Here is a 20919-nt window from a genome sequence, read left to right on the forward strand (position 1 = left end):
TAGACAACGACAGTTTTTATTTTGATCTCTTGATTTAGGTCAACTGCAAAGCAAAAGTCACTGAATAAACATTCTACAGACTACGAACATATTACAGTCAGTAGAGTATATCCATGTCCTGAGTCTCTCAAACATGTCTATCACAAAGAGCAAATATCTTTTTTCTAGCGGCTAATTCAGTGATTAGGCAGGACAGAGATGAACACATTACTTAAATGACATCACAGAAAAATATCAAAATGAGGAATGTAGTAATAGTCATAGTTACCAGCCTAGCTGTAGCCCTATCATCGATGGAAGGCATTCATGATAGTATTGATTTATAGTAAGAGACTTTATCATTAAACATTAGTCAGACCAACTTAGACAACTTAAGGTGGCCATATACTTATACGAGGTATCGCCTGCTACTCTCGGATGCGATACCCCAGCAGCTCTCCCAGGATACAATAAATCCTTGTTGCAGCACTGACAATCTCCAGATCAATGCTTTGCACTTGTCACAGCAGCTTACATGGTACAACACACACACACCCCTTTTATCTACAAATATTTGAGTTTCTCAGTAAATATAAATAAGGTCTGCTACAGCAGCAGGAAGGTGAGACATAATCTGGAGCTTTATCCAGCAGTAGGTGTCCATGGGATTGTACCGTGTGTATGGATGTTTAGAGCTCAGAGCATCTGTTATTGCATTAAGAACAGCAGTCATGTCCTTTATACCGGAACTAACAAAGGCTTTCATTTTAGCAACCTGATGAGAGAAATGCACTTTCCCATAATCCGCACGTACTACTTCCGAGGCGATCTCCCACATCTCTTCTCCACGTCTTTCCACCCCTTCCTTGGTGAAAATGCCAGTGGCAGCAACAAAGTTCCCAGGCTCAATGGTAATGACCTTCACTCCCCACTTGTACATTTCCTGTCTCAGGCAGTCAGAGAAGGCTTCCACTCCATACTTCGAAACACAGTAGCTAGATCGCAATGGACTGCCCATTCTTCCAAGCATGCTCGCCATGAAGACCACTCGACCTTAAGAAAACCAAATAAAAATAAATAACACATCAACCAAAAGAACACCACAGCTGGTATTACCCATACAGAACCGTAAGGTGCGCACTGCATGTATAATACTGGTCATGTAGAAATAAATCCTGTATCATATAAAACAGAGCAGTGCTAAATTATGATCCTAAATAATCTGGTGGGGGGGGATGAAGGATTGAGCTAGCGGAGAAATATCCCATCAGCTTTTACCTAGAATTATATAGAATGCACTTGATAAAATGCTACCAAAAAGCTCATTGTTTGTCATGGGCAACATCGCCACTTGTCAACGTCTCCACTCTTTTTTGCCGCTTCATACACACCCCCCCCCCCCCCCCCCCAGTGATGGATGAGAGTGGCTGGTAATGTGCACAGCAAATAAAATTATTGAAATGTTAGTACATATATTTTTTAAATATGTCTAATGAATTAGAATGCAAGCTCCCCAGGTATTCAACTAGACCCCCTAAAATGTTTAAAGTAGTATGCCTGATGTGGCCACCATAGTGGGTCTTCCCAGGACCATGCACAGGAACAATTTACATTTGTTTCACCTCTTTCAGTGTTGCATAGCATTGTTTTCAACTGAAAGTTTTGTTCACAGGGGTTATGGTCAAGCTTTTTACCTGAGTACAGCATTTACACAGAAAGTAAGATACTTTTAGGTGCAACCACATTTTATCTGTAAAACAGCCTACGAATGGTAAAAGTAATTACTGTTGTATTTACTTCTAAGACAATATTTTACTTTTAGAACAGTCATTAATAAATAAAGCCTCTGGTCTCTTATCAGTAGTAAGTAATTAACAAACGATATGCACTTTAACCCCTTCCCAACCGGGCGTTTTTTGTTAACTTTTCTTTTTTTTTTTTCTCCTCTCGTTCAAATAAGCGTAACTTTTTTAATTTTCCGGCTATATAGACACGAGGGCTTTTTTTTTGCGGGACAAGTTGTACTTTTTAATGGTACCATTTACTATACCGTATAATATTCTGGGGAATCAGGAAATAATTCAATGTGGGGTAAAAAGGAAAAAAAACGCAATTCCACAATTTTGCGCTGGTTACGTTTTTTTTTGGAGTTCATAGTTCGTTTAAAATGATGGGTTATCTTTATTCTATGGGTCGTTACAATTCCGGTGATACCAAACTTATATAGTTTTCGTTACGTTTTACCACTAAAAAAATATTTTACGGTTTTTCTAATTTGCGTCGCGTCGCCATGTTCTGCGGCTTATAACTTTTTTATTTTTCCACCTACGGACCTGGGTGAGGGCTCATTTTTTGCGGGCTGAAGTGTACTTTTTAATTAATACCATTATGGGATATGTGCGACTTTCTGATCTCTTTTAGTTACATTTTTTTGGGTAGGCGATGCGACCAAAAAACGTAGTTTTGGCGTTGGGAATTTTTTTCCGTTTACGCCTTTAACCGTGCGGGATAACTAATGTTATATTTTAATAGATCGGACTTTTAGGAACGCGGCGATACCAAATATGTTTATTTTTTTTATTTTTTATTTATTTTTATTTGTGAAATGGGGAAAGGGGGGTGATTTGAACTTTTAATATTTTTTTTTTTTTAAACTTTTTTTTAACTTTTTTTTTTTTTTTTACTTTTACTACAAGGCCCCCTAGTGTACTTGACCACTAGGGGGCGCGATCGCCTGTACTAGGTTCAGCCATAGAGCTCTATGGCTGAACATAGTGATTTTCAGCACTTCCTATTACATCCTGCCTCAGGCAGGATGTAATAGGAATGCTGACATGGCCAGCACAGGGGTCTACATTAGACCCCTGGCTGCCATGGCAACCGATCGGCACCCTCCGATCTCGCCGCGGGGGGCCCCGATCGGCGCCGGAGGGGGGCGCCCCCCCTCCGATCAGCTATTTAAGCACTGCGGGCGCTTTGCCCGCGGTGCTTAAAGGGTTAAATGGCCACGATCGGCGAACTCGCCGCTCGTGGCCGTGAGAGCAGGTACCTGGCTGTAATATACAGCCATTACCTGCTCTCTTTCAAGCCAGCTCACTCCGTGAGCTGGCTTGATTCCCCCGCAACCGTCATATGACGTACATGTACGTCATATGTCGGGAAGGGGTTAACTGCTACCTGAACTCAATTGATCGAATATTTCAAACTTCCCTCAAGCTTGATCTAATCACATTATTAATGTTATTGGGGCAGATGTATTAAGCCTTAACAAGAGATAAATGCAAGTGTGATAAGTCACCAGGGCCAGATGGGATTCATCCGAGGGTATTAATGGAATTAAGTGATGAACTAGCTACCCCCCTACATTATTTCTTTAGCAAGTCACTATCGTCAGGTATAAGACCAAAAGATTGGAGAATAGCAGAGGTAGTGCCAATATTCAAAAAAGTAAAAAAGGAAGATCCAGCTAATTACAGACCCGTTAGTTTAACATCAATTGTGGGTAAACTATTTGAAGGATTTTTAAGGGATGGTATCCAGGAATATTTAGATCACCGTCTACTCAGTACTAACCAACATGGGTTCGTGAAAAATCGTTCATGCCAAACTAATCTACTAGGGTTCTATGAAGAGGTTAGCAAAAACCTTGATAATGGAAATGCTGTAGATGTGATTTTCCTAGATTTCACTAAAGCATTTGATACTGTCCCACACAAGAGATTGATTAATAAAATGGAGAACCTAGGATTGGGTGAAAATATCTGCAGATGGGTAGGGAATTGGCTATGTAATAGAGAACAAAGAGTGGTTGTGAATGGTGCCGTATCAGATATGATACCGGTACTAAGTGGAGTGCCCCAGGGTTCGGTTTTGGGGCCCATTTTGTTTAACATTTTTATTAACGATATTGGGATAGGGTTACTCAGCAATGTATCCATCTTTGCGGACGATACAAAACTTAGCAAAGTCATCAAATCACCAGAAGATGTCACCATGCTTCAAAATGATCTTGCAATTCTAGATGTAGATAAATGTAAGGTTATGCACCTTGGGAGACACAACCAGTGTGCAAGTTACAACCTTAGCGGAGAGGAACTGGGTAATTCCATACTTGAGAAGGATCTAGGAGTCCAAATAGACAGCAATCTAGGATGTAGTGCCCATTGTAATGTAGCTACAAAAAAGGCCAACAAAATTCTGGCATGTATTAAGAGGGGAATGGAAACTAGGGACTCAAGGGTAATTATGCCACTATATAAAGCATTGGTGAGACCTCACCTAGAATACGGAGTACAGTTCTGGGCCCCACACTATAAAAAGGACATCATAGAATTAGAAAAAGTCCAAAGGCGAGCAACAAAGCTTATTAGGGGAATGGAGAATTTAAGCTACGGGGAGAGATTAAGCAATTTGGGACTATTTACATTAGAAAAGAGACGTTTAAGGGGGGACATGCTCAACATGTACAAGTATATCAAGGGCCAATATAAGAAACTGTCACACACCCTATTTTCTACTAGAAAGGAATCTAGGACGCGAGGGCATGAGTATAGATTAGAAGAAAAAAGATTTCATTCAGCTAGTAGAAAGAATTTCTTTACGGTCAGAACAGTCAAACTCTGGAACTCTCTTCCCAGAGAGGTGGTAACGGCTGGCTCATTAAATGCGTTCAAGGCAAAGTTGGACAAACATTTACTGGAGAAAAACATCCATGGGTACAAATAAGAAATATAATTTGTCTGTAAAATACCAGAACCTACCAAATCAGCAATGGATATCTATACCAGGTTGAACTAGATGGACGCAAGTCTTTTTTCAGCCTTACCTACTATGTAACTATGTAAAAGAGAGATAAACGTCCAGCCAATCACCTGCTAACTGCCATGTTACAGACTGGGTTTGAAAAAAAGTCAGTAAGGAGCTGATTGGCTGGACGTTTATCTCTCTTTATCACCCTTGCATTTATCTCTTGTTAAGGCTTAATGCAGCTGCCCCACTATCTTATTTGTTGTAAATTGAAAAGAGGGGAAAAAAATAATCACTATAGAAAGTCTGTTATCTTCACTAGATAAAGGATTTATGACCCAACTCTGGTGCCTTCTCTGATGGTTCTCAGCAATATTCCACACCTGCATCTCTTTTATCTGGTATCATTTTAAGTTTATATAATTCGTTTCAGAAACAAGGAGAAAACTAATGAATAAAATAGGAGTCATCACAATGATCATAGCCACTGCACAATAAATACCAGAATATAAATATAACCAGGTCCTTTGGTTTTCAGTATCATATGTATAAAGAGGACACTTCAACTTACTAAAAGGGAGGGGGCACGTGTGCACGCCCCTTCCGTCTCTATCAGTGCAGTAGACTCTGGCTTTGTGACAGGCTACTGTGCATGTGCAGGCAGGGGCATAACTAGAACATTCAGGGCCCCATAGCAAAATCTTTAAAGGGGCCCCCCCATTACAATGCCCCTAAACAGGGCAAGAGAGAGAGTGAGGAGAGTTAGAGACAAAAGGGTATCAGGTGGAGAGAGCGATAGAGGAGTGAGAAAGGGGAAGGGGTGGTTCAGGAAGTGAGAGGGGATTTCATGGGAAAATAGGGTGAATAAAGGGGTTTATTCTAGTCCATTCTTTCTGACAAAAATCCTTCTTAGATGGACAAAACCATGTGCACTGCAGGGGGGCAGATGTAACATGTGCAGAGAGAATTCGATTTGGGTGAGTTATTTTGTTTCTGTGCAGGATAAATACTGACTGCATGATTTTACACTTCAATATAGATCTCACTTTGAAGAAAAACCCCACCCAAATCTAATTCTCTCTGCACAAGTTACATCTGCCCCACCCGCAGTGCACGTGGTTTTGTCCATCTAAGAAGGATTTTGTCAGAAAGAATGGACTAGAATAACCCCCAAAGAGAGAGATGGGGTGGTAAGAGGACATCAAGGAAACAGATGGTATCAAAGAGAGTGGGGGGAGAAGCAAGGGAGGGAAGTGAGCGGGAGCAAGTGCATAAGGGACAGAGAAAGAGAGGGGCGCAAGAGAATCAGGCAGGGAGAAGGAGAGCAGGAGAATGAGAGAGTGAAGGACAGAGACAGTGAGAGAGAGACAAAGTCAGAGACAGTGTTGAGGAGGGAGAGAGAGGCAGTATTGTGGTGTGAGAGACAGTTGGGGAGGGAGAGAAGGAGAGACAGTCATGAAGAAAGAGAGAGTCAGACAGGTGGCAGGCATAGATGGTTCAACAGAGCACCATATGGAGACATACAGAGACAGACATGGGGTCTCAAATTACATACATATACTGCCTCCCTCATAAGTACTGTAGTCCATACGTCTCCCTCATACATTCATCCATACATACATATATATTCACTACATCCCCATACATACTGTATATGCATTGACATGACCAAAAGTGTTATAATGTATGGGGAACACAGTGGCAGATTTCCATGGCAAACAGTAACACACCACCCTCCACCCCACGCCAAATAGGTTTTATGGCAGAAAGTAGCCCCAATCCCCTACACCACCCCCACCCTTCCCCCGCCACCACCTCCCAGCGCATTTACTGTACTGCTGAGGTCTTTGTAGCTGCTGGCGGCGGAGCCATGTAGCTGGCTGGGGGTGCACTGTAGTTGCCGGCAGTTCTGTGAATCTAGGGTGCCAGGCAGCGCAGCGCTGTTTTGCTAAGCGCCGTGTGCTCCTGTCTCTGCCTGTGGTAGGAGCAGTTTCACACAGAGGCTGTGTATATCCTGCAGCCGCTACAGTCCCCGCTGGCAGTGGCAGAGTGTTCCGGAACCGCAAGAGACAGGGCAGTTCCTATCCTCCTAGCGGCTAAGGCCCGGCACACTCGCCTTCCCAGCCGCAGCTGTGGTGGAAAGGGTTCCTTGATGTGCCTGCGGGCCCCCCCCCCCCCCAAATGGCGGGCCCCATAGCAAGTGCACCCTCTGCAGTTACGCCACTGTGCGCAGGTCTGCAGGAACATGCCTTGTCTTTGTCATCTCATCTTGAATTTCCTACAGTCTATTCAACTTTAATATTTTAAAGAGTGTTTGAATAATCTTCCCCTAGTCCAAAGACGCTACAGATGAGGCTTTCCTCATCTAGCATTCGTATGCAATAAGTCAAGGCACACAGGGTGTACAAAGCCACCAGCTTTCGCATGACTCAGCCAGCTGAACATGCATCTGCATACAAAATGTTACATTACAATGTTTTCCAGTAAAACACTGGGACATAGGATTGCCTATGCAGCTACTGCGGCATCTAATAGGATATCCACCATGGATATCCGTGTTTGTGTTGTACAGCACTTTGAATGATTTCTTACTATGTCTTAGATATGAACTCCCCATAGTGTCACATCATCTGACATTAAAGTGGACATGTCACATGTACACAGCTAGCCATTAAATGGACACCAGACAACATATAAACATGTTATGACACATTACATTTACTGTTTGTGTAGTGACTTCTAAATTCATATGCCTTTATGAAGCTAGCCTTTTGGGCAGCGGTGGATTTAGGGATGAGGGCACCCCTAGGCACAACAATAATGTTCGCACCCCCGCCTAATTGTATTATTTTTATTGATTACTTATAAGCCCTCATTTGATAATAGCCAATATAATGGATTTATAAAAAAAGCCACTAACTGTGCCATGTTCTTTTATTATGAATACATATTTACTAAGTAGGACAGTTTATAGGGGCAGTATCTGCATGTCCTATCCATTTACACTCTATTTAAGATGGAATATAGTACAGTACAGTGGATATTTTGCAGCTATTGGTACATTTTGGGCTGACAGTACTATCACAGGCATCCAAGTGCCGCCCCCAAACATGTGCCGCCCCTAGGCACGTGCCTCACGGGAAATTCGGCTCTGCTTCTGGGCAGGTAGAAAATATACGTGAATATTACAGAGCATCTCAAGTACTGGCTAAGACAGGCTTTACTACTCTGAAAAATATAATTTAAATGATGTTAAAGACACCAATGTAGAAAGTAGGAATGATTCCGCGTATAAAAAAAAAAAAGTTGAACAAATGCCTGTAAACCAATTACTGGTAGATAATTATATTTAAATATTGGAATCAATATAAAGAGTTGTTGGTACCCCCATACATAACTATTCCCAAGTGTTTGCTAAAACGCAAAAGTAATAACTTTCTGCACCACACTTGGGTATAAATGATAAGAGTGTAGGGATAAAATGAAGCACAAAAGAACGGGTGCCAGACGGGGTCCCGACAGGCATTCACCCAACGTCGGGATCCCGACTGTCAAAACACCGACAGCCGGGTTCCCGACCGCCGTCGGCTATTTTCCCTCGTGGGGGTCCATGACCCCCATAGAGGGAGAATAGAATAGGTGGCTCACGCAGCGAGCCACCATGCCCGCAGTGTGCCCGCGAGGGGCTTTGTTGGGCTCTCCATGCTGTCTGGGTCCAGCCAGTCGGGATGCCGACGTCAGGATAATGACTGTCGGACCCCTATAACACACCCCAAAAGAACTTGGCAGGTAAAAAAGTTGTGTGCAGTGCATTGCAGCACTTCTTATACAGATTCAGACTCCTTCACACACAGACCTGCAAGTGTCGCATATGAAGTTAATCAGTACAGTCTCCTGAAGCGGTTTTGTCAAATCACATTTAGTTAGATGCATATTCATAAGACGCTCAGTGCATACAAATTTGTACGGAACATGGGCCAGGAATGGCCATTTGGGGTGACTACAGATACAGTGTATGAGGACACATAAGTAGAAGTGGTGGATAGGTTTTTGTATAAATAAAAAAAAAAGTCAGGTAGATAAACCTAATTCTACAGTACTTACCTTTACTGTGACGTATTAGCGGCAAAAATGCTTTGGTCACTCTTATAGTTGCCCATAAATTCACATCTGCTATTTCTTTATATGTGTCCAGATTTGTAAATTCCACTTCTCCAAACGTAGAGATGCCAGCATTATTCACCAAGCCCCACAAACCTACAAAACAGTAACACATAGCAAACCATTGGGAGAGATGTATGAATAGAAAAGGAGCAGACAAGTGAGTCAGTAGAGAAGTTGCCCAAGGTAACCCACGGATTATCACTTTACCTTGTTTACACTCTAGACCAGGGATGGGGAACCTTCACCCTCCAGCTGTTGTTAAACTACACATCCCAGCATGCCCTGATACAGTTTTGCCATTGGCCATGCTAAAACTGTTGCAGTGCATGCTGGGATGTGTAGTTCAACAACAGCTGGAGGGCAGGAGGTTCCCCATCACTGCTCTAGACAACCATACTGTAGAGTATGTATATTATACCTTTATCAGGGTCCTCCAGGTGCTTCTTTACAAAAGCAAAAGTTTGGTTAACTTCCTCCTCACTGCAGACATTCATTTGAAGTACTCTCATGCGATTACAATGAAAACTTTCCAGCTCCTGGGCACCATCTCCTTTCTTATCCTGGAATTATATATGTATGCTTAAATAAGATGTGCCACAGTGCATTGTGAGATTTGCAGCCACAATATATTTTGCTGTGCACAAAATATTTGTGATACACAGATACATAATTCAACAGTCGGGCCAAATTGATGCCACAGAAGTTCAAACATTTCAAGTATAAAACATTCTATTACAGAATAAGGGAGTTGGGTATAATTTCTGGTGGTCACCTTCACGATGGTCAAAATCCCTTCAGTGGAATCCTGAAGGTTTAAATGCGAGGACTTCTGGCGAGTAATATAACCCGAACCATCCCCTCCATCAGTCATGTTATCCACAGCCTAACCCTATTATTCACTGTCTGAATTACTTATTTTAACTTTCGGGATTCCGGAGCAGGGATTGTGACCATTGGGATCATGACTACATCCCATCTAAAGTAGGGATGTGCACCGGCCACTTTTCGGGTTTTGGGTTCTGATTACCTTGAGGTTTTGGGTTCTAATGGGTTTTGGCAAAATACCTAAGTGTTTTGTGTTTGGATTTTGGGTTCTGACTTTTTTGTTAAAAAAGCATAAAAACCTGCTAAAATCGCAGAATTTGGGCGTTTTTTTTTTTTGCTCCTACGCTATATTAACCTCAATAACATTATTTCCACTCAATTCCAGTCTATGCTGCACACCTCACAATATTGTTTTTAGGGCAAAAGGTTGCACCGAGGTAGCTGGATAACTATGCACAAAACAGGTAGATACATCAGCAATACTAGTATGTGCACCAGCAGAATTTATAATAATTCATTTTATTTTTAGGTACTGCTTGGCAGTGGCACACGTCAGTGCACCAGCAGCATGGAATTGTTTTTTACAGTCCCACACAGCACAAGTATTATTTTTTTATTAGATATAGCAGCCTAGTATGTAGTTGTACTACTAGGTAGGTACACTTAGGCAGTAACACTGCCAGTGGCAACAGTGGACTAAGTAAATAATACTGGCAACCTCTATTCACAGTATTCAGTGCAGGCAGCACCAGTGGACTATATATATAATTCAATTAATTAAGTATTAATAATATAGCAGCCTAGTAGGCAGAGAAAATAAACTACTAGGTAGGTAGGCAGGCAGGCAGGCAGGCAGTAGCGCTGCCAGTGGTCACCACAAAAGGTAGTTATTATATTACACACCACCAGTAGCTTTATGCAGTGCACCAGCAGAATTTATATTAATTAATTTTATTATTAGGTACTGCTTGGCAGTGGCACTCAGTGGCACACGTCAGTGCACCAGCAGCATGGAATTATTTTTTACAGTCCCACACAGCACAAGTATTATTTTTTAATTAAATTAGATATACCTGTAGCAGCCTAGTATGTACTAGGTAGGTACACTAAGTAGGCAGTAGCACTGCCAGTGGCAACAGTGGACTAAATAATACTGGCAGATTCAGTGCAGGCAGCACCAGTGGACTATATTTATATAATATAATTAATTATTCATATAATATATATTACGCAGCACAGCACCAGAGGTAGGCCCCAGCACAGAGGAGACAGTAGTACTACAGGTACACAGTTAGACTGTCCTCCTTGCTAGGGAGAGCCCACCCTAAGCAGAGAGGAGAACAGAGTACACAGCAGCACTGAGGGAGACAGCCCCAGCGAATAAAATAATTACAGCACAGCACACCAGAGGTAGACCGCACAGAGGAGACATTAGTACTAAAAGTACAAAGTTGGACTACACAGCAGCACTGAGTGACAGCCCCAGCATATAAAAAATATTGCGTTCAATGTCAAGTTTAAGCCCCAGCAGCAGCACCAACACACCCTCTCCCAACCCACCACTAGACTGGAGTGAAGATGGCGGGCGCAGCAGCCGCTATTTAAAGCCTTGCGAAATCCGGCGCCGGGAGAGGACGTTCTGACCACGCGGACGGACCCGAGTCAGGCGGGAATCTCCGAGCGCTGCTCGGAACCGGGCTCGGAATGATGATGTTCGTGGGGGCTCGGATCTCTGGAATCCGAGTCTGCACATCTCTAATCTAAAGACATGTTTTATACATCAATATTACAGCATATTGTATAGTAAGTATAGTAAAGTTAACCTTTTGAGTGCCAAGTGAATTGGGCAAAATTGATGTGAAAATTAACAAGCAAACGTTTTTATTCTTCATAATGACCTGTAACGTTATCTTATCTTATATAGGAAAATAAAATCCTTTTTTACAACACATTTTTTATTTCAATTTATATAACAAATGTGCATTTTTAGATGATATTTTGCACATCTCTCAAAGGGTGAGATGTACTAAACCTTAAAAAGTGATCAAATGGAGAATGAAACACAACTCCCCAAACCTGTCATTTGTCAAACCCAGCCTGTGAGATGGCAGTAAAGAGCTGATTGGCCAGGTGTTTATCACTCTCCATTTTATCACTTTTAAAGCTTAGTACATCTGGCCCACAGAGATGTTGACACTCAAAGGGTTAAAGGACCAAGATCAGTGCTTCAAATGCTTAGAGGTCAGCAAAAAGCAAGGGGGCAGATGTATTAAGCCTTCAAAAGAGATAAGTGTGAGGGTGATAGAGAGATACACGTCCAGCCAATCACCTCCTAACTGCCATGTTACAGGCTGTTTGAAAAATGTCAGTATGGAGCGGATTGGCTGGATGTTTATATCTATCACTCTTGCATTTTTCTCTTTTTAAGGCTTAATACATCTGTCCCAAGGTCATTCATTGGCAGCAGAGGGTAAGATGTATTTTACTACATACTACCCGCAAGCAATACATAGTTATCTTTTAACTGTCTTGCAGAAAAACCCCATACCTAAGCACTAGGGGCCTTATTGTAGTTCACTCTTTCTGACAAAATCCCTCTTAGATGGACAAAACCATGTGCACTGCAGGTGGGGCAGATGCTACTTGTGCAGAGAGAATTAGATTTGGGTGGGGTTTTTCTTCAAATTGAGATCTATATTGCAGTGTAAAAATATTTACCCTGCACAGAAACAAAATAACTCACCCAAATCTAATTCTCTCTGCACATTTTACATCTGCCCCCCCCCCCCCCCCCTACAGTGCACATGGTTTTGTCCATCTAAGAAGGATTTTGTTAGAAAGAAAGAACTAGAATAAGGCCCTATATTCCAATGGTGCGGAGCCCAATATTTAATGCCTTTTTGTAGCGAAAGCGCTATGCAACAACCAAAATGCCATGAGCAGTTCCACTTTCAAAAATAAACAGGAGAGGCAAAGAAAGGTTAATCTGGAACAAGTTTTCTAATCATTATCAGACCAGCACTTTTACAAAGCCTCACTTTCTGTCACTGCTCCAGTACTTTCCAGCTCACACGGACCAAAGGTCTGAAGCTGGTAGTTGGAGGAAAAACAAAATTCACATACTAATCTTACCAAGAATCCAGCTCAGCCCCTTTCTGCTAGCACAAAGATCCCCAAACTCTGCCATTACTGTCCTCATTTTAAGGATATCTATGCACAGGTGAATTAATAATTACTTCAATCAATTTGATTACAGAGACTCTCTGCCAGGGGAAACAGCTGAGGGCTGGTCGTGGGAGAGCACTCCCAGCAACAGTCCCCCTGCACACACGGGGATACGGTTGCTCATATCCCTGGCGATAATGGCTGAAATCGCCCCGTGTGTATACGGGGCTTAACTCTCTCTGCATGTTACATATGCTCCACCTCCATGGTTTTGCCAGCTGCAGGCTTTTTTGCATGAAAACATGAATTAGGCACAAAAGTAGCACAAATGCAGAGTTTTTTTTCACATCACCGCAGTGGATTTCACTAATCCGGTCCTGCAAAATAAAACGGCTAATTTTTTAGATGCCGTTAGCAGTAAATATCCCGGTCCACCCGACTCCTCCTGCCAATTTAAAAAAAAAATTGTATTAATAAATGAACATGGGATGTTGTTCTGGTCAACCAATCAAATTCTATTTATTATCTTTTAGAAGGTGCTTAATAAATAGGAAGTAGATTCTGATTGGTTGCTAGGAGCAACATCCCATCTTAAATAGAACTCCCATCTTATTAAATAAACCGCATCTTGTCCCACAAATCTACAGACATAACGGATGGTGTAATGATTAGCATTACTGCCTCACAGCACTGAGGTCATGGGTTTGATACCCCCCATGGCCCTAACTGTGCAGAGTTTGTATATTATCCCCGTACTTGCGTGGGTTTACTCTGGGTACTCCGGTTTCCTCCCACAATCCAAAAATATACTTATTAATAAACAAACAAGTAAAACAGGAGTATTTCTGCAAAGGTAGGTTTGGGACATCACAAAATTGCCTCTGAACTTCACTGTATGTTTGAAAGATGAACCATATGGGAGTTACTAAAGCAACCAAGACACACAAGTAGTGGTGTTGCCCATAGCAACCACATTATACCATCATTTGTCCACTGCACTCTAGAAAATGACAGCCAGAATCTGATTGTAAGCTTGCGAGCAGGGCCCTCATACCTTTGACTGTCTGTAAGTACCCAGTTTGTTGTATCACTGTCTTCTTTGTAAAGCGCTAAATATAACGGAATATGCTGCGCTATATAAGACATTTAATAAATAAATTAGTATGGGCAATACCGCCAGAGGTCTGTTTTATATATTTTTTCTAAATCTGTCCCATGGTGTTAAAATGACTCTTCCAACATATTGCTTAGACTCACCTTTAGTAAACACCCCGCAAATACCATAAATCCTAATTTATGCAAGTGCTTTGCCAAGGCCAACCCAAAACCTGTGTCACATCCTGTGATTAGCACTGCTTTGCCTTGTATCTAAATGATAGGAGAAAAAAGTATACATGGTTATCAATTGTAAAACTGGACTCAGTTACCTTAGCCTTAAATTACATTAAAATTTAATTTTTTCTTTGCTCTCTCTCCATCATTTACAGTAGTAAGATCAGAGTGACAACCATTGATGATCTCTCTCAGGGTGGCTATATACTTCGGAGACTTCTCCCCTTGGAAAAGTCGGCAGTGATTCCCCTTTAACCACCCAATATTGTATGCAATCTTTAAAGGCCCCCATACACTAGGGCGACTTGTCCTTAGGACAAGTCGCCCCCGACTTCCCCCTGAGCTTCCCCGGCTGCTCCCCGGGGGAGCTTGATTAGATTGGCACTTGATGTGCCATCTTTTACATGTGATAAATCGTCTCGATTTATCACATGTAAAAAACCCTGGGAGCAGGGGGGGGGGGGGGGCTAAGAGGTGGGAGCTAGTGGGAGCAGGGGGGCTGGGGACGCTGCGGGGGACACGTCTGTGTCCCCCGCTGCTGGGGACGCTGTCTGTGCGGCGAGAAGGTAGAGGGAGCAGGGGGGGCTGGAGACGCTGCGGGGGACACAGGCTGCATAGAGCCGGGCAGGGGGAGCCGGCCGGGAGCTGTCAGTAATGAATAAAAAAAAAAAGCCCATACAATGAATGGGCGGCCTGTGATTGGCTGAGCGCTCTCTCAGCCAGTCAGCAATTGGCTGAGAGAGCGCTCAGCAGCCAATCACAGGCTGCCCATTCATTGTATGGGCTTTTTTTTTTTATTCATTACTGACAGCTCCCGGCCGGCTCCCCCTGCCCGGCTCTATGCAGCCTGTGTCCCCCGCAGCGTCTCCAGCCCCCCCTGCTCCCTCTACCTTCTCGCGCACAGACAGCGTCCCCAGCAGCGGGGGACACAGACGTGTCCCCCGCAGCGTCCCCAGCCCCCCCTGCTCCCTCCACCGCCGCGCCGCCCCACTAGGTCCCAAGTCGGGTGGTCGGACGTGCAGCAGGTCCGACCACCCGACGCAGATCCGATGCGCACGGGACCGCGCATCGGATCTGAGGGGACATCAAAACTAGCCGATTTTGGTCCGATTTCGGCCAGATCCGACTGATCTGGCTGAAATCTGACCAAAATCGGCTAGTGTATGGGGGCCTTTAGATGCAATAGATCACATGCGATCTCAGCCAAGCCTGCAAGAGATTGCTTGTACTGCCTGTATTGTCTTCAACTGTAAGTTACTGTTTTCCAGTTTGATTATGTGTACTCTGTTACTGGGCGCTGCAGAACCCTTGTGGCGCCATATAAATAAAGGATAATAATAACTATAATGTACAGTCAGTGTGATTCGCAGGCGCCAGTGATGTGCATGGGACCGCACATCGCAACAGACCTGCTGATCACCAGAATCGCAGGAAAAGAGTCCGATTGCAGGTGAATTACCTAATGCCTGCACTCAGTATTAAAGGTCCATACACACTGGGTGATTTTGTCCAGCGTGTATAGACAGCGATAATGGGGAAAAATTGTAAAAAATTGCTGGGCTGAAAATTGCTCAGTGCATACACAATGAGCGATTTTCCCCAGGGGTGGAGGACATTCTATAGCAGGGCTTTATGGAAAGCCATCCACCCCATTGCTCATCTGTTGGTAATACCAGCAGATGAGCAGCCGGGCCAGCGATGATGCGGGAGCAGGCATCAGCGTTTATTACTGCCCCATACACACTGGGTGGCTTTTGAGCTGAAAAACAACGGAGCTGCCTTCAGGTCAAGGTTAACCAGTATATGGGCCTTTAGATAGCAAATTCAAACTATTATTTGGAGCCAAACCAAGTCACCCTCTTCAGAATTCATTCACTTATAAAAGTTTAGAGAGTGTAGTTCAGATACACAACATTTATTTATCTGCAAACACTACAAATACATATAAAATGATGCAAACTCATTAGAATAACCAGGGTTTACAGTATAAATCTATGAAGTGTATTTCACCAATATCTAAAATAATCAATGATTAACTTACACCAGCATTTTTCAACTACTGTGCCTTGAGCTGTTCTCAAGTGTGCCCCCAGATCTAGAGATGCCCAAACCAGTTTACTGGTCTCTTCTTTTCATGTAAAGGGCCAATGTATTTTATGGTACTTAGATTTTTGTTACCTGTGGGGACCAGTGTGATTTTTTTTTTTTTTTTTACATGGGGCCCAATAGGTTTGGTTATTTTCCTGTGGGGTCCAATGTGTATTGCCCTGTGGGGATCTCATGGTGTGCCTTGGCAATTTTTAAATCTTATTTAGTGTGCTGCCGCAGCGGGCTGTCCCGGAAAATTTCCAGGCAGATCACTAACGTGGAATAGGTGCGCCAGTGGTGTCCAGGTGTGCACCACCTCTAGAGCCCCCCATGTCACTCCCACCAACCCCCCCCCCCCCCCCCCATCACCTTTGCTCCAACAATCGTACCCGAGTCCTCCAGAGCCACCGCAAAACATCCCCGAGCCTGCCGCCTATGTGATGCCTGACAGGCGGCTGGGGCAGCGGCATCAGGGGAGCTCCGGCGTACTAACGCCAGAGCAGAGGTGAGGGGGGTTCCTATGATCTGTGGTGGGTTTTGCTGGGGCAGGACAAACCTGCCCTGGTAGGTTTGTCCTGCCCCAGCAAAACCCACCACTCAAGGGGTTAAATGCATTTACAAATCTGTAAAATGAATTTGATATTGCATTGCAATAGTTCACATTTCAGAGTTCTGGTTCTTGCTATACTACATAGAGGTAGGATGCCATTTGCAATTATTAGTGCACGGTGCGGTTTGCATGGCCGCTGGCAGTGTAATGTGTTACTGCTACAATTCTATAGGAGCAGGTAAAAAAAGGGGACTACAACAAGATGAGAGCAGACCAGTTTTATTTGTATGTGTTCATTATGGGAATTCAATGATTTCGCCCAGCCAAATCTGGACCGCAGTTTAGAGTGAATGGAACTCGCTAGTGTTCACCACCCCATAGGGTAGCAAGCACATTTCATCTAATTCAGCTGCTCCTGCTGCTGATGTTTAACCCTTTGTGTGTCAAGTGCATTTGTCAAAATAGGTGTGAAAATTGGAAAGCAAACATTTTTACTCATCATAATGACCTTACATTAGAAATACAATGTTTTTTAACACATGTTTTTAATGGAATTTATATAACAAATGTGATCAACGCTGGCATTTTTAGTGGATACGTTACACATCTCTCAGAGATTTTGGCTAAGAATACAGAGGCAATTTCAATTTGCAACCATAATCTACAATTAAATTCCACAGTACCATAGTACAAATGTTGTAAGGATGAGAAATTGGGCAAAAGTAATTTTCCTTGGAACATGGGGTTGGGCAGAAAAGTAATGGTGTGTACACACTTGTACAATGTGCATGAGATTTTGACTATATAGTCAAAATCTCATTTGGATCGCATGAAGATTGTATGGGTTTTAACCCTTGCGATCCTGATGCGCGCTCCTGTATCGCAACCAGAAAGTCTTGGCTGCATAGACTATATAGTGCAGATCTGCCCTATATAGTCTAAATTGTATGCAGATAGTCTAAATTGTATACATAGTCTAAATTGTACAAGTGTGTACACACCTTAAGAAACATTAGGCAAAACCTGTAAAATCTCACATAGTAAAAAGAGAACAACAACAACAAAATTACTTGAGCTACAGTATGGCACTGGCAGGACAGGGGTGTAGCAGCATCTCTCAGGTTACTGACATATAACTATCCCGCACAACGTGTCCTTTACAGCAAAGAGAGAAAAGCTATTGCAGTTGCCCCTAGCAACAACCCACTATGCCATCTGGAAGAACTCACTAATACAGGACGAGTGATGGTATTACTCACTGGTAGGGTGCCCCTGGGTAGGCATGGCATGGCCATACACAGCACAAACGCAAAGTACAGGAATACAATGGCATGAGACGCGTTTTCACCAGGGAACCCCAAACACCTAAACAGCAGCTTCAGAGCCTCTGGTAGCAGGAACCCCAGCGCCAGGGTCAGCGCCAGGGAGAGCAGCAGCAGCACCCTGACCGCGGGGAAAGCCATGGTCCCCAGCACTTGCCAGCTCAGTCACAGCTACATACACGCACCACCAGTGTCACCCAGTGAGTGCAGCTCTTATACATGGAGGGGGAGGAGCTTGCTGTCATGCGTATAGTGTATATCACTTCCGAGGGAGCCCCGGACAGCTACAGTACCACCTCCTCCCTCCCCAAACCGACACACACCCCCCGACACCCACCAATGTCATTGTCAGCAGCAAGTACAAGGCAAGTTGCAGCCTGGGAGCAGTCAAGGTTGGTTAGAGACGTGTCCGTGTTATTATTTGATATTAACTGTCAATATGTTAAATATCTCATCATCACCTCTGGGCGCAGGAGGCTGCATTTGTAGTCATATTCAGGTTGCAGCAAGGATAGATAGGCTCCATTTATATATATATATATATATATATATAGGTTTGGGAACAAATCACGGCACTCCAAGGATTTAGCAAAAAGTATATATTGTAGGAAAACACTGTTTTTCACCTTGAAAAAGGAGCGCCAAGCTCCGAAACGTTGGTGTGTGTTTTCCTACAATATATACTTTTTGCTAAATCCTTGGAGTGCCGTGATTTGTTCCCAAACCTGCACGTCTTTTGTCAAGGGCACCGGGGTCCCAGAACCACAGCAAGGAGAGTGACAGGCCGCCACCCCCCATATATATATATATATATATATATATATATATATATATATATATATATATATATATATATATATATATATATATATATATATATACAGTGTATATATATATATATGTACAGTGCTATTTTTCAGCAGGAACTTAGTTCCTTAACCTCCAACTAAATATGACATCATCAGGAACTGAAAATCTACTTTCCATAACATTCAGTAAGTATGAATGTTCTTATAAGGTAGACAGGAACATATGGCATGCACTGAGTGAGCACCCATTGCTGCTGCGTCCCAACAACTCCATCAAGGATATTGCTGCTGATATACATCAGGACATGCGGGGGAGTCACAACCTGGCGGTGTCATGATCATAGGCGAATCTAGAATTATGGTAATGGGTGGTCCCAGATCTAGACACAACAGCGGGGAACTTTGCGCGGCGTAGCCGCACTGCAAAAAGGGTGTGTGGCCTCATGGGAAGGAGGCGTGGCATCACAACAAGGGGTGTGGTATTACACTTTAGACCATACACAGTTATGCCCATTACACATTTTAGCAAACTCCGTAATACCCATTACACATAAAGCCACACACCATAATGCCCATTACACATTGCGCCACACATCATGATGCCCATTACATACTATATAACAAACCGTAATGCCCATTACATATTTGCCACATAAGTGTTTCTTACCTACGTGCTCATTGCTAGGGGGTTCTTGCTTGATGGCACCATAGTACCCATTACACATGATGCCGCACACCAGAGTACCCATTACATATGATGCTGCACACTGTAATGCCCCTTACACATTAAGCGACACATTATGCGTAATGCCCCCACATACTGCCACTTGTAGCGTCCCTTAAGCAATGCCCCCAAAAGTGCCACTTACTGTAAATCTTTATATGAGCCTTCGCTGCTGCTACAGGGAGAGATGGAGAGCGGTGCAGCTTCTTCTATGGGGAGAGGAGCAGAGTGCAGCGCAGAGCACGCTCCCACTCCCCTCCTGGTGTCCCCTCTAGCCGAGTGGACATTTTAAATATTGTGCGCACTGTTGTTGTGCGTGACGTCGGGGGAGCACGCCGGGCGCCGGCATCACATGATTAAAAGGGGGCGGGCTGAGGTGAAAGCGGCAAGAAGAATTGTAGCGGAAGCTGCAGGGGTGACAGTCATTGACAGCTGGGCAGAGAGCAGGGGGCTGCCCGGCTGTATTCAGAGCACTGCATGAAATAATACCCCTTTCACAACAGAAAATGCAGGGATTTACCCGGGAATATGGTCCCAGGATCATGCAGGGACATTCCCAGGCTGACCCCTTATACACCAGGCTAGTCCCTGCATTTTCTGGTGTGAGGGGGAGAGACAACCACTCCCCTCTCCATACCCCCCTTTAACCAACCAGCTATATCTTCGGAACTAACTGACCCATTTACATGAGTATTGAAGAATTTTTGAGTTGGCTTAGAATGATTTTGGTCACGTGAAACAGGGCTGTTTGGTTCCAGAGAAATCTGCCCTCAAAGAACATAAACAGTCATGAAATTACATTTAAGAAATGAAAAAAAAATGGTTTAACCTCAATATCCCTGGAACCAATTAACCCATATGGATCCAGCCTGGTATCAGATTGAAGGCCCAGCGATTTCGGTTCGTCTAAGATCAACCTCGAGCTTCAGTGATGCCGAAGGGGGAACTGGCAGCCATTGAACTGGGTGGGGGTCGGAATTAGCGGATCCCATGTTATCCTATAGGGAAAACGTTCCAACTTTGCCTGGCCGTATATCTCCGGTTCCCAGGGGGCTAGAGACACGGGGCTGGGCTTGTTGGAAAGCCCCATCCCTCAGCTACAAAATGGGGTAATGGGTGGTCCTGTGCACCCCCGGACCACCCCCTAGATTCGCCTATGGTCATGATTCATTAATAAAATGATGGTGTGCGAGGGAGGATGTAGTAGTTCAGAGC

The 20919-nt window shown here is 43.7% G+C and overlaps 2 protein-coding genes across 2 annotated transcripts in view; one reads left to right on the forward strand and one right to left on the reverse strand.

Moving 5' to 3' along the window:
- Positions 1-18381, reverse strand: LOC146064293 (D-beta-hydroxybutyrate dehydrogenase, mitochondrial-like). The gene is made up of 5 exons (XM_083177589.1): positions 18109-18381; positions 14137-14247; positions 9308-9449; positions 8830-8982; positions 1-1032 (listed from the first exon to the last, which is right to left on the reverse strand). Exons 1-5 carry the CDS (start codon positions 18310-18312, stop codon positions 563-565), a joined length of 1080 nt encoding a protein of 359 aa, XP_083033715.1. The 5' UTR covers positions 18313-18381; the 3' UTR covers positions 1-562.
- BDH1 (3-hydroxybutyrate dehydrogenase 1) overlaps positions 18381-20919 on the forward strand; it is a 19623-nt gene continuing 17084 nt past the window's right edge. The window contains exon 1 of the mRNA XM_083177590.1: positions 18381-18563. The gene's annotated coding sequence lies outside the window, so the exon portion shown is untranslated. The remainder of the gene's footprint in view (positions 18564-20919) is intronic.

The sequence above is a fragment of the Crinia signifera genome, chromosome 3, assembly GCF_055691185.1.
Source record: "Crinia signifera chromosome 3, ASM5569118v1, whole genome shotgun sequence".
NCBI lineage: Eukaryota > Metazoa > Chordata > Amphibia > Anura > Myobatrachidae > Crinia > Crinia signifera.